This window comes from Atractosteus spatula, chromosome 6 (genome assembly GCF_055471065.1).
Source record: "Atractosteus spatula isolate fAtrSpa1 chromosome 6, fAtrSpa1.hap1, whole genome shotgun sequence".
NCBI lineage: Eukaryota > Metazoa > Chordata > Actinopteri > Semionotiformes > Lepisosteidae > Atractosteus > Atractosteus spatula.
Window position 1 is genome coordinate 20,497,935 of NC_142711.1, and position 21,720 is coordinate 20,519,654.

Below are 21,720 nucleotides of genomic sequence, written 5' to 3' on the forward strand. Positions count from 1 at the left end.
GAGATGCGGGAGCCCGGAGAGGTGCACGCTGGGACCTGTAGTCTTGAAGCGAAACCTCGATGATGACACTGTCGCTATCAAGTGTGGGAAAAGACACATTTCGCGCGTGTATGTTGAGAGAGACTGGAAAGCCATTGCTGATATAGATGGTTAACGTTTACGATTTGCGTAGATGACAGAAGATATGCTCTCTTTTCCGTCACGTCTGCTTTAATAACGTGATAAATGTCTTTAACTATTTGAACTGTTCTTCCTCTCTATCCGCTGAACGTCGGTGAAAAAGATGTGACTCGTATATGTATGTATGTTATACGTATTCTCAGAGTGTATTCTTAGAACTGAACTTGATTTTAATGATTTTAATACGTTCATCAAACATTTAAAATGATGGATATTTTATGCTTGTCTAAATAACGTGGAAAAAATAGAAATTGTTCTTTAGACGCATGTAAGAAAATTAAAACATTTCCAGAAATCTTAAATCCTGTTACACGCAGTTATGTAAAATATTATGCATAGATTGAGACTTGATACTTTATTAAGGCTGTTATTAAAATATCCTCTATATTTATTACTACAATTCCCACAAAACAGTCTATTTAATAATGCATTGTGGTTATTGTAGTCAATTTGAAGGGACTCTGTTTTCTGGTACACTCGCCCGCGTCCTTAAAAAAACTACAAATCCCCTGGACGTAGCGCTAATGTCAGATTTGTGTTGGTTCCTATTTAGAGACGTATTTGAGAGGTCAACGTATTTACAGCAGGTACATCATATTTATCTAGTATTTTAACTATTTAATATACAAGGGTATGTCAGGTATACGAATTTTGAGGTGTAGACGTATCTAAGTCTGTGCAAATTTGTTCTTTGTAATTTTGAACTCTTGTAACAATTTAGCCCTATGTCACGAGAGGAATGACCTGTTCGGCAAATACTGTTTACGTTTGTGTGCCGAGTGTTAAATATTTAATTCTCCTTTTTAAAAGCTAAATGAAACTTTGAAATGTTGAGTTGATCAATGCAGTAACTAACCATGTAATTATTCAATTTAGTTATAAAACAGTTGAACAAATACGTCGTTCTTTTCTGAAGACTGTCGGTACTCAAAAGTACTCTTTAATCTTATGCAGCTGGTGAGCTGCTCCAGTTCATATTTGTAATCCTCAGGTTTAAAGATTTGTCGCTGACTCTTTTGCAGCCTCTGTCATAATGGCGGATGAAAAACCAATCCACGAGCAACGATTTGATGCTGCAGTGAAAGTAATTCAGAGTTTACCGCAAAATGGTAAGTGCTTCGATTTCTGTTTTATTACGCGAGACTACCTGCAAATTACTTCTGGATAATAGCACCTTGATCCAGCCGGACTTCGTGTTAGTTTTTGGTTTTGCCTTGTTGGTAGCCGTGTTTCTTCAGACAAGAAAATCTGTCTTTCATTTAAGGCATTATAGATGAAGTAAACTGAAGTTTACTGTAAACAAGTAGTAATAGGTCCTTTGTTTGGGTGCTGAAATTACAATAGGTTACTGTGTTGACCCATTCCTGTCTTGTAAGCATTTAATTTGAAAGGCACTGGATGCCGCTACCTGTTCAGAGGCAAGTTCTACTCAAATTGGAGCTTTCTCCCAAATATTATATTACAGTGCCCCTGTCTTTGCTGCTCTATACAATTGGCATGGCTTTAGCTGGGGTTCCATGTGGTAAATGTGGTCATTTGATGTATACAGTTTTATATATATCTATTCAATTTCGTTTTAATGAACTGGAACACCATGTGTTTCATCCCATCGGTCCAGGACGCTTGGTTATCTGTTCAAAGATTGTTTTAGCAATATAATCAACAACATTATCATATTTCGCCGCTCATGATGCTGATTTGAGTAACAAAATCGCAAGAGCCCATGGCCTATCCCTGTGCTAGAGTGTTAAATGCCAGGGCCTCCTCCGAAAATAACTATTGTCTTTCCTGCAAGTTAGAAAAAAGTGCACAAAAACTAGTAAAAGCTCTAAAACATTACAATGATATATTCTTAGACCTCTTAAGCTATCCCAGAAAGCTTTGGAAGTTTATCAAAATTATGAAGGATAAATCTATTTAGTTACTGCCAAAATACTGTTATGACAACGAAAAACACATTTAATTCAGTCACTGAACATCTCATTTATACTGATATGGTTGCGTGTTTTCTAGGTCAATGTTTAACAACAAGGCTGGTTTGGTTGAATCTGTTGTGGTCAAGTTCCAGAGTCCCTTCATTTTTATTATGCAGCAAGTTACTGAGTCAATACAAACTGAACTTGGAAGACTGACAGTGATAAGACTACTGATCACAAGGGTATCGAACCAGTTTTGATCAAATTAGACACTCATTTAATATCTACTCTGCTGTTCCATTTATTCCTACGCCTTGTAATCCTAACAGACTCAGAATATTTCCTTGTTCTGTCTCTGTTTTGAAGAGGCTGTTAAATCAGACCCTTGACTGCTGTAGAACTGTATTCATTTTTCCCTGCCTTTCTAAGAGCATGTGAAAAATTGCTAGCAAACAGTTCAGCTCTTTTTAGACACAGCTTTATTTTATCAGATACACAGCCTGTTTTCTTTCAGGGTGTGATAGCAATCTTAAAGGTTCTCAAGGATATTATAATCACGTTTGATAAAAATCACATTTCTGCAGCCATCTTGATTATTTTATCTACAGCGTTTGATCTGATGAATCACTGTGTACTTCCAAAAAGTTGCATTTAGGATTCATGTTGTTTATAAAATCTCTCATATGATGTTCCTGTTACTTACACAACTACAAAGTGAGTATACTACTTCTGTTAATAATAAGACAGTTTGTTGCACACCCTCTAAAAGTCCATCAGGGTTCAATCCCTGGTCCATACTGTCTTCTTCATGTGTGTAAGCAGTATTGCTCAGTCAAAAGATAACTCTCTTATCTACTTATATGTGATAACTATCTTATACTTCACAGGATGCACTGTATCTTTAATGACTAATCTGCAGTTTTGTTTACACAGAATTCAGAAGGCTTTCTATAAACTTTACCTTTTTCTAAGCAGTAATAAAACAAATATACTGATAAAACTAATAACAGCACTACTAAAACTGTATGCTGTGTAATAAATGATACTTTGAACTTTTCCCTGAATAACTTGTGCAAAATGCTTCAGGAAAGATCATGTGAGGAGCAGGTCACATTTTGTAAATATCTAGACATCTAGTGGAATAGTGCTTTAATGTTCATAATTTATATTAAGAAATTGCACGCTAAAATTTAGGCTTTGTTTCTACTCTCATTAGGCTTGATTCAGGTTTCTTGAGGTTATACTAGTTCAAATGGTGATGAACCATGGTGATGTTTTACAGGGCTTATAAAGCAGTTTTGGGGAATTCTGATGTCTTTCAGTACCTAGTTCTGCAGAGCGACAAGCCACCAGAGTTTTCTGGGTCGCCCTTAAAACATGCTCTTTTTAACACTTGGAGCAATTTTGTTTCATTTCCATTAGCAGGTAAACTTTATCCGTTAAGTAATTAATTGAAATGAAAATGCCGAACATCCTGAAGCTCTCAGAGATCACAGTTGGCCTTTACTGACTTCACTGAACCAAACGATCTATTGAACTTACTGAATTTGTCGAAGCTCGCCCATGTTTCAGGTCATTACTCATGGCTGATTTAAAGGAGACTTGGAAGACCAACAGGATTGTGCCTTTTCCAGATGGGGGCTGGCCACTCCTGTCTTATGCTATTCTGTCATGTGATTTATTTTTTCTCACTGGCACCCCTTACCAAACACATCATCTACATAGCTGATGGACACTTGTCTTGTATCTGTAACTTATAGATCTTTAATTAGGAAAACACTTTGCCCTCGTCATGATTTATTGTGCCATCTTTCAATTTAAGATTTAGTCTATACATCCATTTCGTAAGTGCTTTATACAGTTCAGGGTCACGGGGGTAGCAGGAGCCTGTCTTGGCGAGCGACGGGCACAAGGCGGGGCGTGCCCCCCTGAATGGGATACTGATCCATCACAGGGCAGACACAAATACGCACACCCTTGCACCAGGACCTATTTCCCCAGAAGCCAGTTAACCTACTGGTATGTCTTTGGACTGTAAGAGGAAACCGGAGCACCCAGAGGAAACCCATGCAAACATGGTGGTGTGGTGGCTCTGTGGCTAAGGATCTGCGCCTGCGCCTGTGGCTGGAAGGTTGCCAGTTCGTATCCCGCGGCCGGCAGAGGAGTCCTACTCTGTTGGGCCCCTGAGCAAGGCCCTTAACCCCAACTGCTCCAGAGGCGCTGTATAAATGGCTGACCCTGCGCTCTGACCCCAGGCTTCTCTCCCTGTCTGGGTGTCTCATGGAGAGCAAGTTGGGGTGTGCGAAAAGACAAATTCCTCATACAAGAAATTGTATATGGCCAATAAAGTGATCTTCTCTCTTAATTCTGAGTTCCCAAAACTGAAGCCAGGGCCCCAGTGCTGCGAGGCAGCAACGCTAACCACTGCGCCACAGTGCCGTCCTTAAGATGAAGTACTTGCAATTTTTTTCAGTTTGAACCTTCCAATATCAACAGCTGTCTTTAGGTTCAAGCCATTTTAAAGTGCCGTGGCCAATGACTGGGACAATCTGCAGAGTAAGCTGAAGCTCCCCACATTTAGTCGGAGAACGCTTTCAGTCGTACCTCTTCCGTCTGACTCTCGCGCCTGTTAAATAACACAAGGGGATTTGGAGGGGGTATGTTTTTTTATTGTTCTTCTCTTTCTTTCACTGTTTTGTTTTCTCTGTAACATCGGTGTGAGCCTCTTGGTCCAGTCCATTTATGATGAATTAGAATGTTTTCTCACCTGATTAAGCTAGTTGAATAAACGATTGTCATCTGTCAGGTCTTTAAATAATAATAAGCAAATTCTAATTTGGCAAAAAAAAAAGGCATAAGTTTTAAAAGTGTGCTTGAATTACCAAGATTCAAGACTTGTCAAATTCATTTTTTTCATTATTGGAATAACATTTGCAGGTCACCTTATATGTAAGTAAAGCTAAATGAGGGAATAATGAGTATTTGATTATTTGTTTAAAACTGATAAGTATGGATGGTGATGCCTGTTGTAGCCGCCGTATAGAATTACCACTGTGCAGAGTTTATTAGCTCCTTCCTGTAAATTTGCTATTTATATTTGGTTCGTGCAGTTTCATGCTTGAGCTCTAGTTTTCCCTAACTCTCATGAGGAGAATTTCTCCAGGGACTGATGGCACTGCTGTGTTCTTCAGCGATTGCAGGGACCTGGTACTTGTGTTGCGTGATGTGTTCTCCATTACTGGGAAAGCCAGCTGTCTGGATAACTTGCCAGATGCATTATTTTCCAGGTGTTATGTAGCTTCTAATACAAAAACAAAAACGTGTAAAAACTTGTGTAACTCCTAAAAGGGCACGGTTTTAAGTATTTATCTACTATTTTAAGCAATTGAGTATTTAAAATATGAAAACTACTATGCGAGACATGTTGCTCATTAATCCAAGGATCTCGAGTCTGTTTGGAAGGATTCCAGGGAATCTCTCAACAGCTTGGTAAGGGTAGTGTGTTCCAGACTCCCACAACCTCGCAGTTTACCCTCCTAAGCACTCTTCCTCACAATTTCTACTTGTCCTCTCTTCCCTTTTACGTTCATGAATGTAACCTGTTTGTCAATATCTCTTAGGACGTTGAATGCTTTGAACAATCCTCTTTGCTCAAGGCTGAAGGGAGTCAGATTCTATATGTGACACTGCCTTTAGACCCAAGGGAGCCACCATAATGATTTTGGAAGTCTTTCCGAGAGTGCAATATCCTTTTTATAATGACTTGCCCAGAATTGCACACAATTAGCATTTATTCTAAATGAAGTCCAACTAGTGCATTCTATAACCTTAACATAATGTAGTCTCTATTAACTTGTATTGTAACTCTGAATTGCTGAGAGCAGAACTAAGTCAATGTGTGCATCCCCTCTGACATTTGTAACATGCGTTCCTAACCCCAGCATGACCTTACGTTTATCTTTATTACTTGTCCTGGGTACTGTATCTCCTTTGGCGCATCAACAGTGTTTGCAGGCTCCTCCGAATCTCGCGTTTTTGTAAGTTCATTTTATCCAAGTCTGGGTCATTGTTTTATTATTTTCTCAGATTCAAAAACTCTACCCTTGGAGAGGTGCTATATTATTTTTAAAGTTGTACGTAAGATTTACATTTGCGTCTCACTTCTGACGCTTTTTAAAAATATTCTGAGAAGTTGGGCACGCTCACAGGGGGAATCTCTTTGAAATATTATCCAATTTAAATAATTCCTACTGTGCACCTTTGTGAGGAGTTGTGTAAGTACAATACAACAAGAAAACAGAAAATTATTTCAATGACGACTGTTTTAGTTTTGAGTGATTTTGGCTTGCTTGTCTGAGGTTACAGTTTGTGACTGTCATGTTCATCTGTGTGCTATGAAGCTGTACGAGCTAAATGTCATAACTGAAGTTTTAGGGTAAATAAAACAGCTACCGGTGAGAATTTAGCATCTGGGTTCCTACTAAGACAGAATTGAACTTTTGAAATTGAATTGGATCATTTTTCAGATCTTGGATGTCTGCATGCTGTATCATTTGCTGTATTTTTTTTTGTCTTTGAACAGGTTCTTTTCAGCCATCCAACGAAATGATGCTGAAGTTTTATAGTTATTATAAGCAAGCTACGCAAGGTCCCTGTAACATCCCCCGGCCTGGCTTCTGGGATCCAATCGGTAAATACAAATGGTAAAGTGGATTTTCAGATCACCAGTTATTTTTTGTCCTTGTTAGACTTGTTAGTACACAGCGACATCCAAGAGCTATGTAATTGTACATATTCTTAACTGCGTTATCATTCAAGATTTTTTTTTCCCTTCCGTTTACATACAAATAATTTGTTTGTTAAAAAATGGGGCCAAAGCAGTCGAGGTGAAAAGCCCAGCAATTACAGGCATCGCAAGGATTCTTCCACTTGGCGCCGCGAGACCAAGCTCCCTTCACTGCGGCTCATTGACGGGGTGTGTTTGGAAACTGTTCTACAAATTGAAAACTGTGTCGCACAGGAACAGCTGGTAGCCTGGCTGGACTTGCCAGAGCGCCAAAGAATAGTAAACAAGTGTTGTCTGAATAGAAGCCGCTGTTGGAAATAATTGTAGGAAGATGTGGAAGGATGCCCAGATAATAAGCGTGGCACTGTGCGTTGCCTATATTCCATTGAAAAACTTCTGCCTCCTGGGGGAAGTGTCACATTATGCCACTGGAATTCCTTCAGATGATGCCATGTCACGGTATTGAATGGAATAGAATATGCGTTCAGTAAAATTAAGGCTGCTTTGGCTTTTGTTATTTTTTGAGATTGGAAGATAAAGACAACAAATGAGAGGGGCCCTTTGGCCAATCGAGTTCGTTTATTGCCAATAGCTAATTGAACCAATTACCTTGTCCAGCCATTTCTTGAAAGGACCAATGGTATTGGCTTCATCAGCATGGCTGGGTAGCTTTTTCCAGACCCCCACAACTTTTCAGAAGTGCCTTGAAGGGTTTTGTGTCCCGTCAGTGTCTTCGAGGTTCTTCTGCAGAAACATGCACAAGAAAATAGTTTCAGAGCCTCCGGGTGGCTCATCTGTTGAGGACGGTCACCTGTGTGTAAGGTTGAGCTCCAAGATCCAGGCATTGCGGGTCTGAATCGTCATGCTGGTCATGGGATTGACTGAATGTGCGTCCCCAATGGGAGGGAGAGCTCTACGATCTAGGTGTCACGGGTTCGAGTCTGAGTCATGACACTAGTCGACTGACTGGGACTCCAAGGGCAGGGTGGGCATTCTCAGCAAACGCAGACCCTGGGCCCCTGGGCGCAAGTTTGTGGCGCTGGTGGCAAGGGACGTGCCTTTCTTACAATGGACGCCCTGCCCCGGACCAAAATGTTAAAAATGTAATGGCTGGAAAGTGTCGGCAGACTCCGTCGTCATGCCCACTTCCTCATTCCGTCCTGTGTAAGGGCACAGCATTCATATCTGTGACCCGAGACGTGAAAATAAATCTCGCATCGGGTATATACATTTGTTTTTGTGAACAGGTTATAAGCTATCACATCGATGAGAGTAATAATTGTGATTATAGGGATAAATCAGTGTAACGCAGTGATTCCATTTCCCATTATATCATCTCCGAGTTGACATGTGTTCCCATGCTGTCTGTGAAAGGGCGGCAGAATTCCAGGCATGTTGGAATGCTGCGTGGTTGTGATAGTACTTGGACAGTGACCTGAGATAACTTTTCTCCAATGAGATTATATATCACCACATAAGAATTCTTAGGAGCAAGAACCAGCTGCTAAATAATTCATAGTTCAATTGCCTTAAACTGAGAGAAGCAGCACTTCACTTGAATCATGTATTTGATTCTCTTTATTGTAAGCAGACAATGTATGATTTGTGTAATGTTTTGTGATATTTTGCTACATTGGCTTAATGGGCTGAATGGCTTCCCCTTATTAGAAACCAGTCGTATATATGTCATATGTATACGTTTTTTTATTTTCTGAACCTAGTTAGAGAAATGCCTTTATAAGCATTACAACAAAGGAAAAAGCTTTCTTGCCTACAGTTTTTGATAGACATGTTAAACATTGTACAAAATAATTTTGTGAGTTCTTGCATGTGACTAGAGCACTGGGATAAATATTTCAAGCCACTGTTTTTACTATTGCCATTATTATTGTTTCATGTTTGAGCATTGAATTTGGAGCAGTTGCACAGACTTTTTCTAAACAAAGGTAGCATGAAAAACCTACTACTACTCTTACAGTCCACTGTTAGTTATGAAAGTAACTATCAAGCATGTGTCATAATTCCCTACATAATGAGTGAGCTGTGAGTCACAGAGATAACTGTAAGGAGTTTCACAGCCTTTAGTCTAGAATGTCAAGCTGGTGAAGCTACCATACTCAACATGATTTTAAAAGGATATTAATAAAAGCTGATTTGTGTTACATTTTGCTAAAGGGATGCTTGGAAGTCTTTAGGCAACATGTCCAAGGATGAAGCGATGACTGCGTACGTTGAAGAGATGAAAAAGGTACAGTCCTTTGCAATAATTTTATGTTTGCTTGTTCGAACAAAACACAGAAAAACCACTATTCATGTTTAAAATTCAGATCCTGGAGACCATGCCAATGACGGAGAAAGTGGAGGAACTGCTACACGTTTTGGGACCGTTCTACGAAATAGTGGAGGACAAGAAGATGATCACCCAAGTATCTGACCTGACCTCAGGTGACTGACCACATGTAGCTACACTGAGGGAAATTCTGTAAGATCGAGCTGAGAGTTTGTGCATGGTAATGCAGGAGTTAGTTAGCCATCCCTTTAACAAAATAATATAAGTTTATTCATACTGTAGTAGTATGCATAATGTATCAATTTTTCCTGAAGGTTATTGAGATGGATAATCAAAATCTTTGATATTCATCACCTATGAAGTCTAGGCAGAACTGCCTAAAAATGGCATTTTCAAAACAGATTAGGCAATCATCTCGGTGATTTTAACTTATTTTGGAAATGTTTACAGGACATAGTTTATTAAACTACTGTATCGCGTACAAATTGAACCTTCCTAGAAAATACCATGCCAAACTTTTCATTGTCTTTTCTTTGTAGCTAAACAATAGTCTGCTCTTCAGTTTGCTTCCCCCACATGTAAAACTGCACATTACATTAACATAACAATTTTCCAGTTTTTAGAAAATTTTCACTGCTCACTGTTGTATTTTTTAAAAACTTCAGAATTTGCATTACTGCTAAAAATATTTAAGAATATTTGAGAGGGATATGCAAAATGTCCTTATACAATGATTGTTTTTGGAAATTAAACCGACTATCTTCTGCAAGCGAGATAACATTGCCCTAAACTCAAATTTAGAAATGTATATATATTTTCTTGCAGAGCAAAAATGTCTGCTTTATTTTCGGATTATAACTTTTGAAAGTGCAGGGTTGACAAAAGTGTAGTGTAGGGTTTTTTTTTAGTTGTTTTACTTAGAATTTGGGGAAAGGGTAGAAGAAGAGGAGTAGCTTTTGAACTGGGGTGAAAAGCGTTAAAGGTTTTCCTGCTAATGCATTCATCAGCATTAATATAATTATTGTTTGCTTCTGTTTCTTGCTCAGCCCGATTGGAAAAATTTGCTAGGTCACTGGAAGGCAAGTGTGTTCTTGTGTAGTCTGTGCCATCTTCATTAGTGTCCGGCTCCTGTTAGTGTCCGTGGCTTAGTGAGCTCTGTACAAAACCATTGCTTCGTAGCGCCATTGTTCCTGTTAGTTCTGTGTATGACCAGCATCTGAAGATGAACACAAAGTACAGAAGTATCAGTGTGTGGTTATATAAGCTGTGGTCTAAACTGGATCAGAAAATGTTAATGCATATCAGAGGAATAGCTGATGTTTTACAAATCTTGGCTACTTCTGGACATGGAAGTATGTTCAGTATTTAATATGGAGCATACATAAACATGGTCCATAGATGAATATGTGAATTCCATACAGAGGTCAGGTGTGTCATGTAGTCTTCCCCAGGTTTTTCTCTCATCCCTTCCTTTGTCCACCGGCTAATGTTTGCACTAATCGTTTTGATGCTGTCCAGTGCCTTTCGGTGTCAGTTTCTAAGTCTTCTGCAGTAAGGAGGCATTAGAAGGAGTAAAGGGCTGCTTTGCACAACTCTGTTCCATACCATGGTTGCTCTCAGGTTTTGGGAGTATGTTGACGTCGACGCCGAAGAGCATCGCGGTGAACGGCAGGATGGACAGCAGTGACAGCGGAGCTGAGTCTGAGAGTGATAAAAACGAGGAGGAGGAGGAGGAAGAGGAAGAAGAAGAAGAACAAAAAGAGACTGAAAAAGGTACGGAGGATCTTCGGGAGTCAAACGCAACAGAGATTTCAGCATTCCCACACAAAACCGCTCAGAATTAAGACGTGCATTCTGCTGCTGTTTCTTGTTGTTGTGAACATCCGTAATTTTTTTTGGTTCACGGGAACATTACAAATTTAAATCCAAGATTGTATGGTTCTTAAAGTATACCCGGTGTAGGAGATAACATAAACTAATATTCCTTGTATTGGAATGTCCCAGAACTGCGGTTACTGAAAAAAGAAACAGTGTTCAATACCAACAGACTAAAGCGTTCAGAGATGAGATCCTTCAGTGATATTCTCTCTCTGCTTTAAAATGGAGACTAGAGATTAGGTTTTACTAAAAAATTCATGGGAACAATTCTCAAAAGAGATTTAATTTTATTTCGGTTTACATTTTTAGTTATTCAGTGATTATTAGATTGCTGTAATTTGTCATATACAGTACTTTAATTTGTAACTTCATCAAATCTGCTAAGTGAGCCGTTGGCAACAAATGGCTGACTTCTATCACTCCAGAGTAGTCCGCTCCTATGTTTCAGCCTTGTACAATTCAATTTTTGAACTGTTTAGGGGAAAAAAAAAGATGTACTCCTTGGCTTTTTAATTTGAATTGCAATTTTAATTACTTACCTGAATGACTCACACCATTGCAAGAGGAACTGGGATTAAACTTAATTTGTCACTTAATTTGCACTTAATCCAAGGTCACATACTTTAGTTCACACACCGGAAATTCAGTTGTTTGTCCAGTCCTACTGGAGGAACTAAAAGACATGATGGATTTTTATTGATTACCCCCTTTTATGGTTAATTATCCAGTTTCCGAAACCTTGAAAAAACAAGCAGTGTTTATCGCAAAAACCCTTTAGCTTACCAGGAAGATAAACATCGACTTTTCCATTTAACACTTATGTGCGCGATCTTCCTTTCGATTTCACTCAGACTCGGTGAAAGGCGTTTCGGACCAGAGGATAAAGATCGAGGAGGCTTCGGGAAAGGAGAATGTCTTGCGTGCCGACGTGGAGCGTGATGTCCTGTCTGCGGCGAACGAGATTGATAGTCAGAAGACCCTGTTGAGCGCTGAGGACTCGGAAGAGAAGCTGACCGGCACAACCCAGAAACTGGGGTCAAACCAGCACCACAGGGTTAATGGTCACCTCCATGGTAAGCCACCTGAATCCGACCGGTTGTACTCATCCAACTCCTCTGTTGTAATTTCTGTGAGCCTCAAGGATGGGGCTAGATATCTTAATTGAAACAAGACGTTTTTAATACTCTGTGGAATTACCCTTACTGAACATCCTTACCGTCAACATAGGATGTAGTGAACTGTGCTCTAAAAAGCAGACCATTTTCTCTCATTACTGTATTCCAGTCTCTGTTCCTGTTAAAAACTGATGCATTTAAAATTTGATCTTCAGAGTATGAGAGTTTTTTTCTTGTTGGGGGAAAAAATGAAAATGCCTGAGAGCATACAAAGGAGAGATCTGATAATTAGCTTGGAGTTGGGTTTTCAAAAAATTTTCATTTGATTGTTTTTCCCTGTTATATAATCATCCTTGTCCTATATTGTAGATTATAATATTCCAGAGTGCCTTCATGGTATGGCTACACTCGCCTGTTACTCAGACTATTTAGTAGCATCACATAGTATGTTGTATGTAGTATCAAATAAAATATTAAAGATATTTTAAATGTGACTTTAAATTTTTTCTCTCTAACAGATTTTTTTTATAATTTGAACAGAGCTGAGTGGCTGTTCTTATTCTCTTTATAATATTGTGCTGGACTCCTCAGATCACAGTGAGGATGTGTCTAGCCTGCATCACCTGACAAGTGACTCAGACAGTGAGGTGTACTGCGATTCTATGGAGCAGTTTGGTCAAGAAGAGGTAAGATACACAGCATGTTTATTCGAAAATGGGACGTTTTAATGTACTGGTAATAGAGGTCTCAATGCCAATAATCATATCCACAATAATATTCGTGAGATTCAGTTCAGAAAAGTGTCTACAGAGAGGCACGTAATTGTGTGTGTGTGGTAAAAGTGCCTCACCATCCCTCAGCAGACACGTCTGATGTTCGGAAAACCTACCATTGAAAACGTAATTGGGAAAACTTGATTAGTCAATCAGTTCTCATTGCTCACCTGCGGGCTGAAGAAGTAGTGGACAAACTGGGGTCAGCAACACCACTAATCACCTAACATTGGATATAAAAAATACAATTGGATTTCTTTTTTAACTTGTCTGTTGTTATTTTTCCAGAACCCCGAGGTTCTCGTGAACCTCTCCCTGGAGACTGGTGAAAGGAGTCACGCTCCCTTCCTGGCGAGGACAGAGCCGGTGCTGGGAGGGGAGCCCCAAAGGGGCTGTCTGCAGGAAGGCGCTGAGGGTGTCAGACACGGGGGGGAGGATGGGAAAGACAGCAGAAACCCAGCGCAGAGAGAGAGATTGAGTGCCGAACGCTCTGACACTTCAGGACCCAGGAAAGGAAGAGGTACAGTTCATTATTCCTTTAATTTATTGACTTTGTAAAATGACAGATTGCAAACAGCCACACATGTCATATATGATGAGTATCTCCTGTAACACGATTGTGATGTCTTCACAATGTTGGTAATTTATGTGGGCTGTGACATAAGACAAATTTCCCCCAGAGGATGAAGCTTGAATCGAATGTATTTTAATAGAGGTGGTATTTACGGATGGTGTCTGAGGATGGAAGAATGATGCTGTCACATGTTCTCCTCGTGGTCATGAAGGTTTTCTCTGAGGGCTGAGGGGCTGTTAAGGTTAATTGATGTCCAAAGTCAACAATTTCTATTCTGATGAATCTGAAAACAATCCCTGATACATGCCGAACAGTGGAGCAATTGTATTCTAATCAGTTTAACAGGTGCTGTGTTAACCCAATTTTATTTTTAATATAAATGTATCTAAATTAAAATAAACCAGTAAAAAATCAGTTTAGCTAGTGTTGTTCGTGGAGCTCACAGGAGAATGATCACAAATATAGATATTTTAATATGAATCTTTTTTTTCCAAAAAGTCTAATATTTTTTATACACAATAAGATTCATACTGCTTGATGCTATAATAGTATTTCAAACAAGAGGCTCGGATTTGTGTATTAGAGGAGTTGAGTGCCAGTATATTTTTTGGTTCCTCCTCAGTTACTCTTACCTGAAGAGCATGAAAAAATGTTTCTTGGTGAATCCTGAATGAATCGTCACAGGAGAGCAAGTAAGCTGCTCCTTTTTGGTACACAAAGATATTGAAATGAAACAGACATATTTTTGATGCTTGCGCACACAATGGGGGAACCTTTCCGAGACAGGTTTTGAGTGCCACTTGAATCCTAAATGAAGCAATAGCTAGGAGATCCCACCCATTCCCATGAGCTCTTACTTTGGAAATGGCCACGCTAGTGCTCGTTGAGTGGAGATTCCCCGCCATCGGAATCTGCGCGGCCCGTGTTGCCGGTCCGGCCCGTCAGTAACGGCTGTTCTGGGATCAGGTTTCAGGCTGCCGGCGGCAGGAGGAGGGGCCCAGGGAGGCCTGCAGGGCGGCGGAGGGGACGGGGAGCGGTGGGGGACGGAGAGCAGCACCCGAAGCAGCTTGAATGAGCAGATCGCAGCCGCTCTCAACAAGCTGCAGGAAGACATGCAGAGCGTTCTGCAGAGATTGCACACGTTGGAGGCACTCGCGGCCTCTCAGGTAATAAGAATGATTCTTTACACTTCTATAGCGCTTTTCTGGCCATGGCGTTCAAAGCGCTTTCTGGGTAATGGGGATCCCCTCCACCACCACCACCACCAGTGCGCAGCCCCACCTGGATGATGCGGTAACTGAAAGCATGAACATCACACAAGGAGCGCTCCAAAGAGCTGAAATCTCGAGCAGAGGCGGAAAAGTGGTCCGGGACGGAGCCTGCTGTGATTTGTGTGGGTGGTTCATCCCACCACCATGGAGCGAGGGTGGAGGATGAGAAGGTTCTGGAAGGAGGAGACCAGAGAAGAGGGACAAAGAGCCTGGTGGAGAAGAGGAGAGGCACAGAGAATGGATGAGGTCTAGGAAGAGCTGAGATGAGACCAGTGTAGACAAAGACTAGGGTTTAAAGTCACGAGGCAATAGGGAGCCTGAGGAGGAACTGGATTAACGAAGCAAGTCGAGAAAAAGAAAGGAAGAGAAAGAAACAAGGCAAGCTTGCAGAGTTCTAGAGACGTAGGGTGTGGACATGCTCTAGGCTGTAGCAGGGAGGTCAGCCAGGAGGGCGTAACAGTAGTCTGGGCAGGACATTTTGTACTCCAGCACAGAAAAAGTCTGGTGGGAGCAGGAGAAGGAAGGGTCACGAGGAACAGAGACAGACGGGTTCATAGCAGAGGAAGAGGGGGAGTGGATGTGGAGATAAGAGAAAGAAAAATAGAGAAGGGCACAGAAGAAGGAAAGAAAAAGAGATGACTTTGCGAAGTTGAGTTCAAGATGGAGAAGGTAGGTGTGCATCCTGGCCATTGTAGCATACGCTGAGCCTGTGAACAGAATTAAGTGGACGCTGCTTTTGATGAATTTGGAACCAGTGCTGACACAGAAATCACATATCAGATTCTTTGCCATAGTGTCAAAGTATTATTTGGCTGAACTCCTACAATAATTGTAATTGAAGACCATTTTTTATGATTGTGTAGCTCAAATCATGATTAATCTCTAGTCCTGCAAAAGATTTCTGAAATGCAGGCTTTAAATTAACGAATCACATGACTGCTGCCACTGGAATGAAAACCACTGAAAACTTACTTGAAATTTTTTTGTGGTGTATCCTTTTTCAAAGAGAGGGAGGGGGGCTTCATTGACAAAGGGTTGTGGGGGGCTACATTTGCTTCTTATTAATCTAAATAAAAATATTATTTCTGGACTAAGACTTAATTGCTTTCAGACACATTAAAGTGTGTTTAATAATAACAGGAGGATACAAGATTTATAAAATGTTTTAAACACTTATAAATTTAACATAATTTGCAAGGTTCCAGGAAACATAGCATCACACATTCTGAAGTCTTTTACATAACAGGGCTTTATTTTTTACGGTAAATATTCCAGCACTGGAAAGTTTGTGTTCTTTTGTAGCCCTGTCTTTTGAAGATGTTTCATGGACTGCTGTTTGTTCAAGGGTGTGGCTTGTCTCCTGTATATTGCCGGAAGAGCAGTGAGAGGCGTGTTTCCTGCAGTCATGATGTTTGATCTGTTTGAGTGACAAATAATCTTTATGCTGCAAGCCTTATCATAACAAACACCAGTACGACAGAAAGTTGTACTGACTGTTAAATCTTAAATTGAAGTACTTCTTCTCGAGAATATATCATCCACAGTTAAATGCAACATGGATTACCCTTTAATATAGTATTATTTCTTTTGCTTTAGTTCAGTAAAGCCTTTTCTCTTGACCAGCAATTCCATTAAGAGTCCCTGAAGAATGTGGTCCCTGAGCTCAACATACACTGTGCATGTTGAGGTTAACCAAACAAACAGGTGGCTGCTTTCTTACCTGTGGGCACACAGGGAATATCAGCTTGTCTTACAGTGATCTAACATGATCTAAGGCACACAGCACCCACTGGGATCACGCACATGCTTCCTGAGCAGAGTCTGTGCCTTTTTAGGTTTCAAACGTGTCGCTTTGCTGACTTTGTGTTTCTCCATTTATTGGGGTTCCCTGTTCTGTGCTTTTCAGGCAAGATCATTGTCTTTACAAGCTAATTACCCGCCTCCTCCAGTTAACAAGGTAAGACATCAGACCTACTGTACTTTAGATCTCTTAATGGCTTCTTTGTTTCAGGCTAATAATCTTAATTTATTGGAATGCGATTTTGTAGCATACTGCCATTGAACGTTGTATCTGAAAATAGACCTGGGCTGCCTTATGAACTGGAAGTGCATTTAAATATAATGGATCCTTTTATGTTTTCAAAATTCAGCACAAAGTGTGTATTTAGCATTTATTGACCTATGAGTAAAAAGATGAAATGCAGAACTAAAACTATATTAGCATCGTTAACCATTAGCTTGAAATTAAATGCTTTGCTCTTTACATATGTAGTTCTTTTCCTGTAGTTTATTAATAAAGGTTGTTTTATTGTTAGTGTAGAGCACTACAGCTGTGTTCCTATCTTTGTCAGTTTATTTTTACCATATGTATAAAATCAGGTAAATTGTTCCACTGTGTGAGTTTAAATTAGCATTGAATACAAGGAAACAAAATGAAGGCCATCAGAATTACTCTTGTAACCATGGAAGCTGTTTTCAATCTCGGCTGTTTCCCGACCCCGCTTGCTCACATCTGAGGTGTGTGCGCATCTGCTGGCGCTCGCCCAGGGTGGAGATGTACAGTACCTGGGTGGCGTCTCTCTGGGGGCTAACCGGGGTGCTGTTCTTCCAGAAACCTTCCTGGTGGCCTTTTGACATCTCTCCTGGCACACTCGCGCTCGCGGTAGTCTGGCCTTTCATCGTCCAGTGGCTCGTGCGTCGCTATCTCCAGCGACGGAGAAGGTAATCACAATTTTTGCAACACTACGGGGCTCAGCATCTTGCTAGGGGAGAAGACCGCAACACTGAGAACACAGTGCAGTGACACAAACCCCTTGAGCTCCTTCAGAAACCCACGGTGGAGTCCTTGGCTTCCTCTGCTAACTTTAGTCAGTAGCTTTTCCGTAAACTGGTATCTGAACATCACAGAGATCGTGTGAGCTTCAGTCCCAATTCCGTACAATAGCAGTTCAGATTTAAAACTATATTTGCTTGGCAATTACAACAATAACTAAAACACTACTGTGTATTTGACTGGCGGGATGCTTGAACAATAACAGACATGCATTCACGTTCATAGTGTAAGACGTTTGTGGTCTAATTTCACATTTGGATGGATCATTTCATAACGAATCCAACACATGTTTGTGGGTGTGTCTTAGATTCAAGTTGGTGCATGAGCTTTGCCCGTACTTCATTGCCATGCAGCGCTATGGCCATGGGTTCAATGCCAGATCTGAGTGGGCTGTCTGCATGGAGTTTGTATGTTCCCCTCGTGTTTGCATGGGTTTCCTCCTACAGTCCAAAGACCACACTGGTAGGTTAATTAGCTCCTAGGAAAATTGGCCCTCGGTGTGAGTGTGAGTGTGTGTCTGCATTGCGATGGGCTGGCGTCATGTCCAGGGTGAATCCTGCCTTGCTCCCGTTGCTTGCTGGGATACACTCCAACTCCCCCACAGCCCTGAATTGGAAGAACCGGTTAGAAAATAGATGGCTGAATAGCCGTGTGTGGGTTTGACCCGACTCGCTTATCTTCTGTTTGAATTTGTGGTTTATCATATAACTCCTTCGGGTTCCGGTGTGGTTAATGGCGATGACACGATGAAAGAACGCTTTGAGAGAGCTCTCGGGAACTGCCGATCTGATGTTTTGTTTTTCTTTCAGAAAACATTAACTGGGACGTTTTGTGACAGAAGACCCATACACTGAGAGTGCTCGAGGTCTGTCCGTGGACACTGGTCCTCCACTGTTCTCTATTGTCTAACGATCTAATTCCTGCTTTTGCACTACGAAGAGGCACTACTAGAAACAAGCGGCAACATTCTTAGGATTTACTGATTTACTGTTACTAGAAATGAATTTAATCTTTTAAAGAAAAGAAGATCTGAATGTATTGCATTACAATTTATAAATAATCATGCAAGCTCTTAATGTGATGACTGGTAAAAATACAATAATCTTTCATTGGTCAAATACCGCACATGACTAACGTGAAGGAACGAACTTGGCTGTGTGGGGTTTAATTGTATGTAATGGTTTTAATGTAGTAAACGGTTTTTGTTTATTTTTAAAATATTTTAAGTTGAAACGTACAATTGTCACTTGGAAGCATGCTGGCAGAATTATGTCTCCTTGTCGGATGTAAAGGGCATTATGATTGAATTCCATTGTTAAAGGTTTTATTTTTTTTAAATTGATCATGAACTTTCCTGTAGCTCTCTGCTGTGTGGCTGTACTGCAGTGGAGGCCACACATCATCCTCTTTTATTCAGCTCTGGTTATATTATACATGAGGTTCAATACTGTGGTAAAATATGTTTGATTAAGTAACAATTAAATTGGGTGATTATATATCTTTATTAATCACCAATAATGACTCATTAATTTACCTCAGAGTATGCTAAAGTAAAAGATATAGGAAAGGTCACTATGAGCGTATGATGGCAGCATCTGATTAACTTTGGATGCATTAGGTGTAGTTAAGAAATTTCTATCACAATAGTTAATTGTTACTTTAATTTTTTTGTAAATGTATTGTTACTATCTGTGGCGTGCACTGATGGCAGTGCAGCTGGGGTAATCCACACCTCCACCCCCTAATGTGATCGTAAAGAATGGATGTGTGCATGATGCATACACATGAAGTCAAAATAGCCATCATTGTTTCCCCCTTGTGAAAGACTGGTACATGACTGGCAACTTCATGAGAGCTAAAAGCTGGAGTGAGGAGCTGTTAGAGGGTTCACTCTCCTCTTGTATTCTGATTGGACAAAGAGCTAATGGCTAGTTTTTTGCATATCATTTATCTATGTAGCTGCTAATCTTAACTCTCCCCTCAATCTGAAAAGCTGTTGATATTAATTTATTGATAAATGTGAAGACGTACAGAAAGACTAAAAAGCTAGTAAACTGAACAAAACAATTAACAGTATAACAGTTTAATGGCACAGTTAAACTGGGGCTTATTGCTGCTGTCTCACAGCTCTCGAGTTCTGGTTTAGATACAGACTGGGCTGTGTTTCTGCGGGTTTCCTCCCACATCCCAAAGTCATGGCTATATTAACAGACGTTTCTCAATTACCCCTGTGTGCTTGTTGTGTACATGAGTAAAACGAAAACATCTGTTAACGTGTAGCTATCCATGACTGAGTCTTGATTTTAAAGTTTTCTTTCACATAACCATTTAAATCCTAAGCCTTACTCGGTTTTCTACTAATATCTCTGTTCTTTTCAGTAAGTAGATCTTGCCAAATACCTGTGCATTGTGTTTGTTGCTTGAGCCTTTCTGCATTCCAATGGTCTCTGTCTCATCTTGACCTGATCAATGGGCCTTTTCTACGGGGATCCTCACGGAGACATGCAAATGCTTTAGAAGGTAGATGCGTTTCTTGTTCTGGCCATGAAACGGATGGTCACATGTATCCCAAAATAGATCACGGGCCAGAATAAAAGAGGATGAATCGTGTACAGAGAGGTCCAAGGCCAATTGTTGAGTTTCTTTGATTATTTTCAGTGGATAGCAGAAGCATGTTGACTAACATCCTGGAAGGGACTGTGCTCTTCCTTGGCTTTTCACTACATGGTGTATGAGTTCCTGCTGCATATACATCCTTCATTACATGCTTTTCAATTCTGACATCTTCCTGATGGATATACATCTACACCGAACTTCGGTGGCTAAGTTAAGATGAAAATCCACTTAACTAAGACATTTTGAGCATATAGATTTAAATGGATCATACCTCTGTTTCTTACTCTTAAAAAAAAAGTGTGCAGCACTGAAAACCAAGGATCCAAATAAATGTCCTGAATGGTTGAACTGGAGAGGATTATGTCTAGATTTCAACAATTCTAAATGTGCATCCCCATTTGAATTGTAGCTTATATTTATGTAATATAATTTATTGATTTATTTTTCTTTTTAATGTAACTTGTCTAATAGTGTTGATAATAGCTGTACAGTTCAGACTGTAGAGATGTAAAATAAAGTGCAATATTTTAATTGCATTCTCTTGGTATACCTAAGGATATAGAAAACCTCTATTAATTTAATCTTAATGTAAAGCATACATTAGCAACAGAACTAGTTTTACAGTTCTAGAGCTGTCTTTTTGTTAAAATACTGTACTTCCTTTCTATGAAGTTTAAACTAATAAGGCTTTAAGTGTTTTGTTTCTTTTTCTGGCCACGAATGGACAGCTTTCAGCATGAAAATGTTAATACTATCTGAAGCATGAATAAAGTTTTCACAAAATATCAGTATTGTTATGTTATGTGTCAGATCTCAAGATTGTCGTTTAAACTTTAAACGTAGAAAATGCATGTATAGAACTATGAATAATGACCAACATGTTGGAACACACAACTAGCTCTGTATACCTTTGTCTGAAGATCAGCTCCTCAGAGGCGAGGTGTGGCCTCGGAGAGGACACTGAGGGAAGAGGCGCCCAGGGCTTTCTGTGCCATCGGAAGAAGGTTCTACACTATGAATCCCCCCGCAAACCTCTGGCTTGGAATAGGTGAAAGTGTGATCTAACCCAGTGTCCTGGAAGCCAGTGAGACAGGCAGTGCAGTTACAGACCAGATTTACACGAAATGGGTCAAACAGCCAATAGAAGCCCTGCACTTCTGTGAAAACATTTGCGTTCAGAGACAAACACTAAAGAATACGTGCAGGACTGAATTGGGCCAATATACTGTACAACATGAAGACAGGAGAAAGGAAATATCGGCAATACCTAAAAACCAGTGCGTAGGGGTACTGCCCAGGACCAGGCCTGGCTGGGCCAAGAGCACAAAAAACCCCCCTTCACCCAGCTGGTCCTGAAGCTCACTACCCTGACTCACGCCGACACCAATCGGCTTCAGAACAGCACTCCCAAAACGCCACAAATCAAACCAAATTACAGCACAAACCAAACGATACTACCTTTCTCACCCGGACACGCACAACCCAAAC

The 21,720-nt window shown here is 40.3% G+C and overlaps 1 protein-coding gene across 3 annotated transcripts; it reads left to right on the top strand.

Annotated features, from left to right (window-relative positions):
- The first annotated feature begins 37 nt into the window (after positions 1-37).
- On the top strand, positions 38-21,017 carry acbd5a (acyl-CoA binding domain containing 5a). Of its 3 annotated transcripts, none has more exons than XM_088919739.1 (13): positions 38-298; positions 1,203-1,289; positions 6,679-6,799; positions 9,058-9,130; positions 9,210-9,327; positions 10,793-10,945; positions 11,902-12,123; positions 12,757-12,851; positions 13,227-13,458; positions 14,479-14,678; positions 16,690-16,740; positions 17,395-17,504; positions 18,426-21,017. In XM_088919739.1, exons 2-13 carry the CDS (start codon positions 1,214-1,216, stop codon positions 18,433-18,435), a joined length of 1,461 nt encoding a protein of 486 aa, XP_088775865.1. In that variant the 5' UTR covers positions 38-298; positions 1,203-1,213; the 3' UTR covers positions 18,436-21,017. The 3 variants fall into 3 exon arrangements, with proteins under 3 accessions (XP_088775865.1, XP_088775866.1, XP_088775867.1); XM_088919740.1 differs by lacking the exon at positions 38-298 and adding an exon at positions 714-767; XM_088919741.1 differs by lacking the exons at positions 38-298; positions 1,203-1,289 and having other exon boundaries at positions 6,720-6,786.
- The last annotated feature ends 703 nt before the right edge of the window (positions 21,018-21,720 follow it).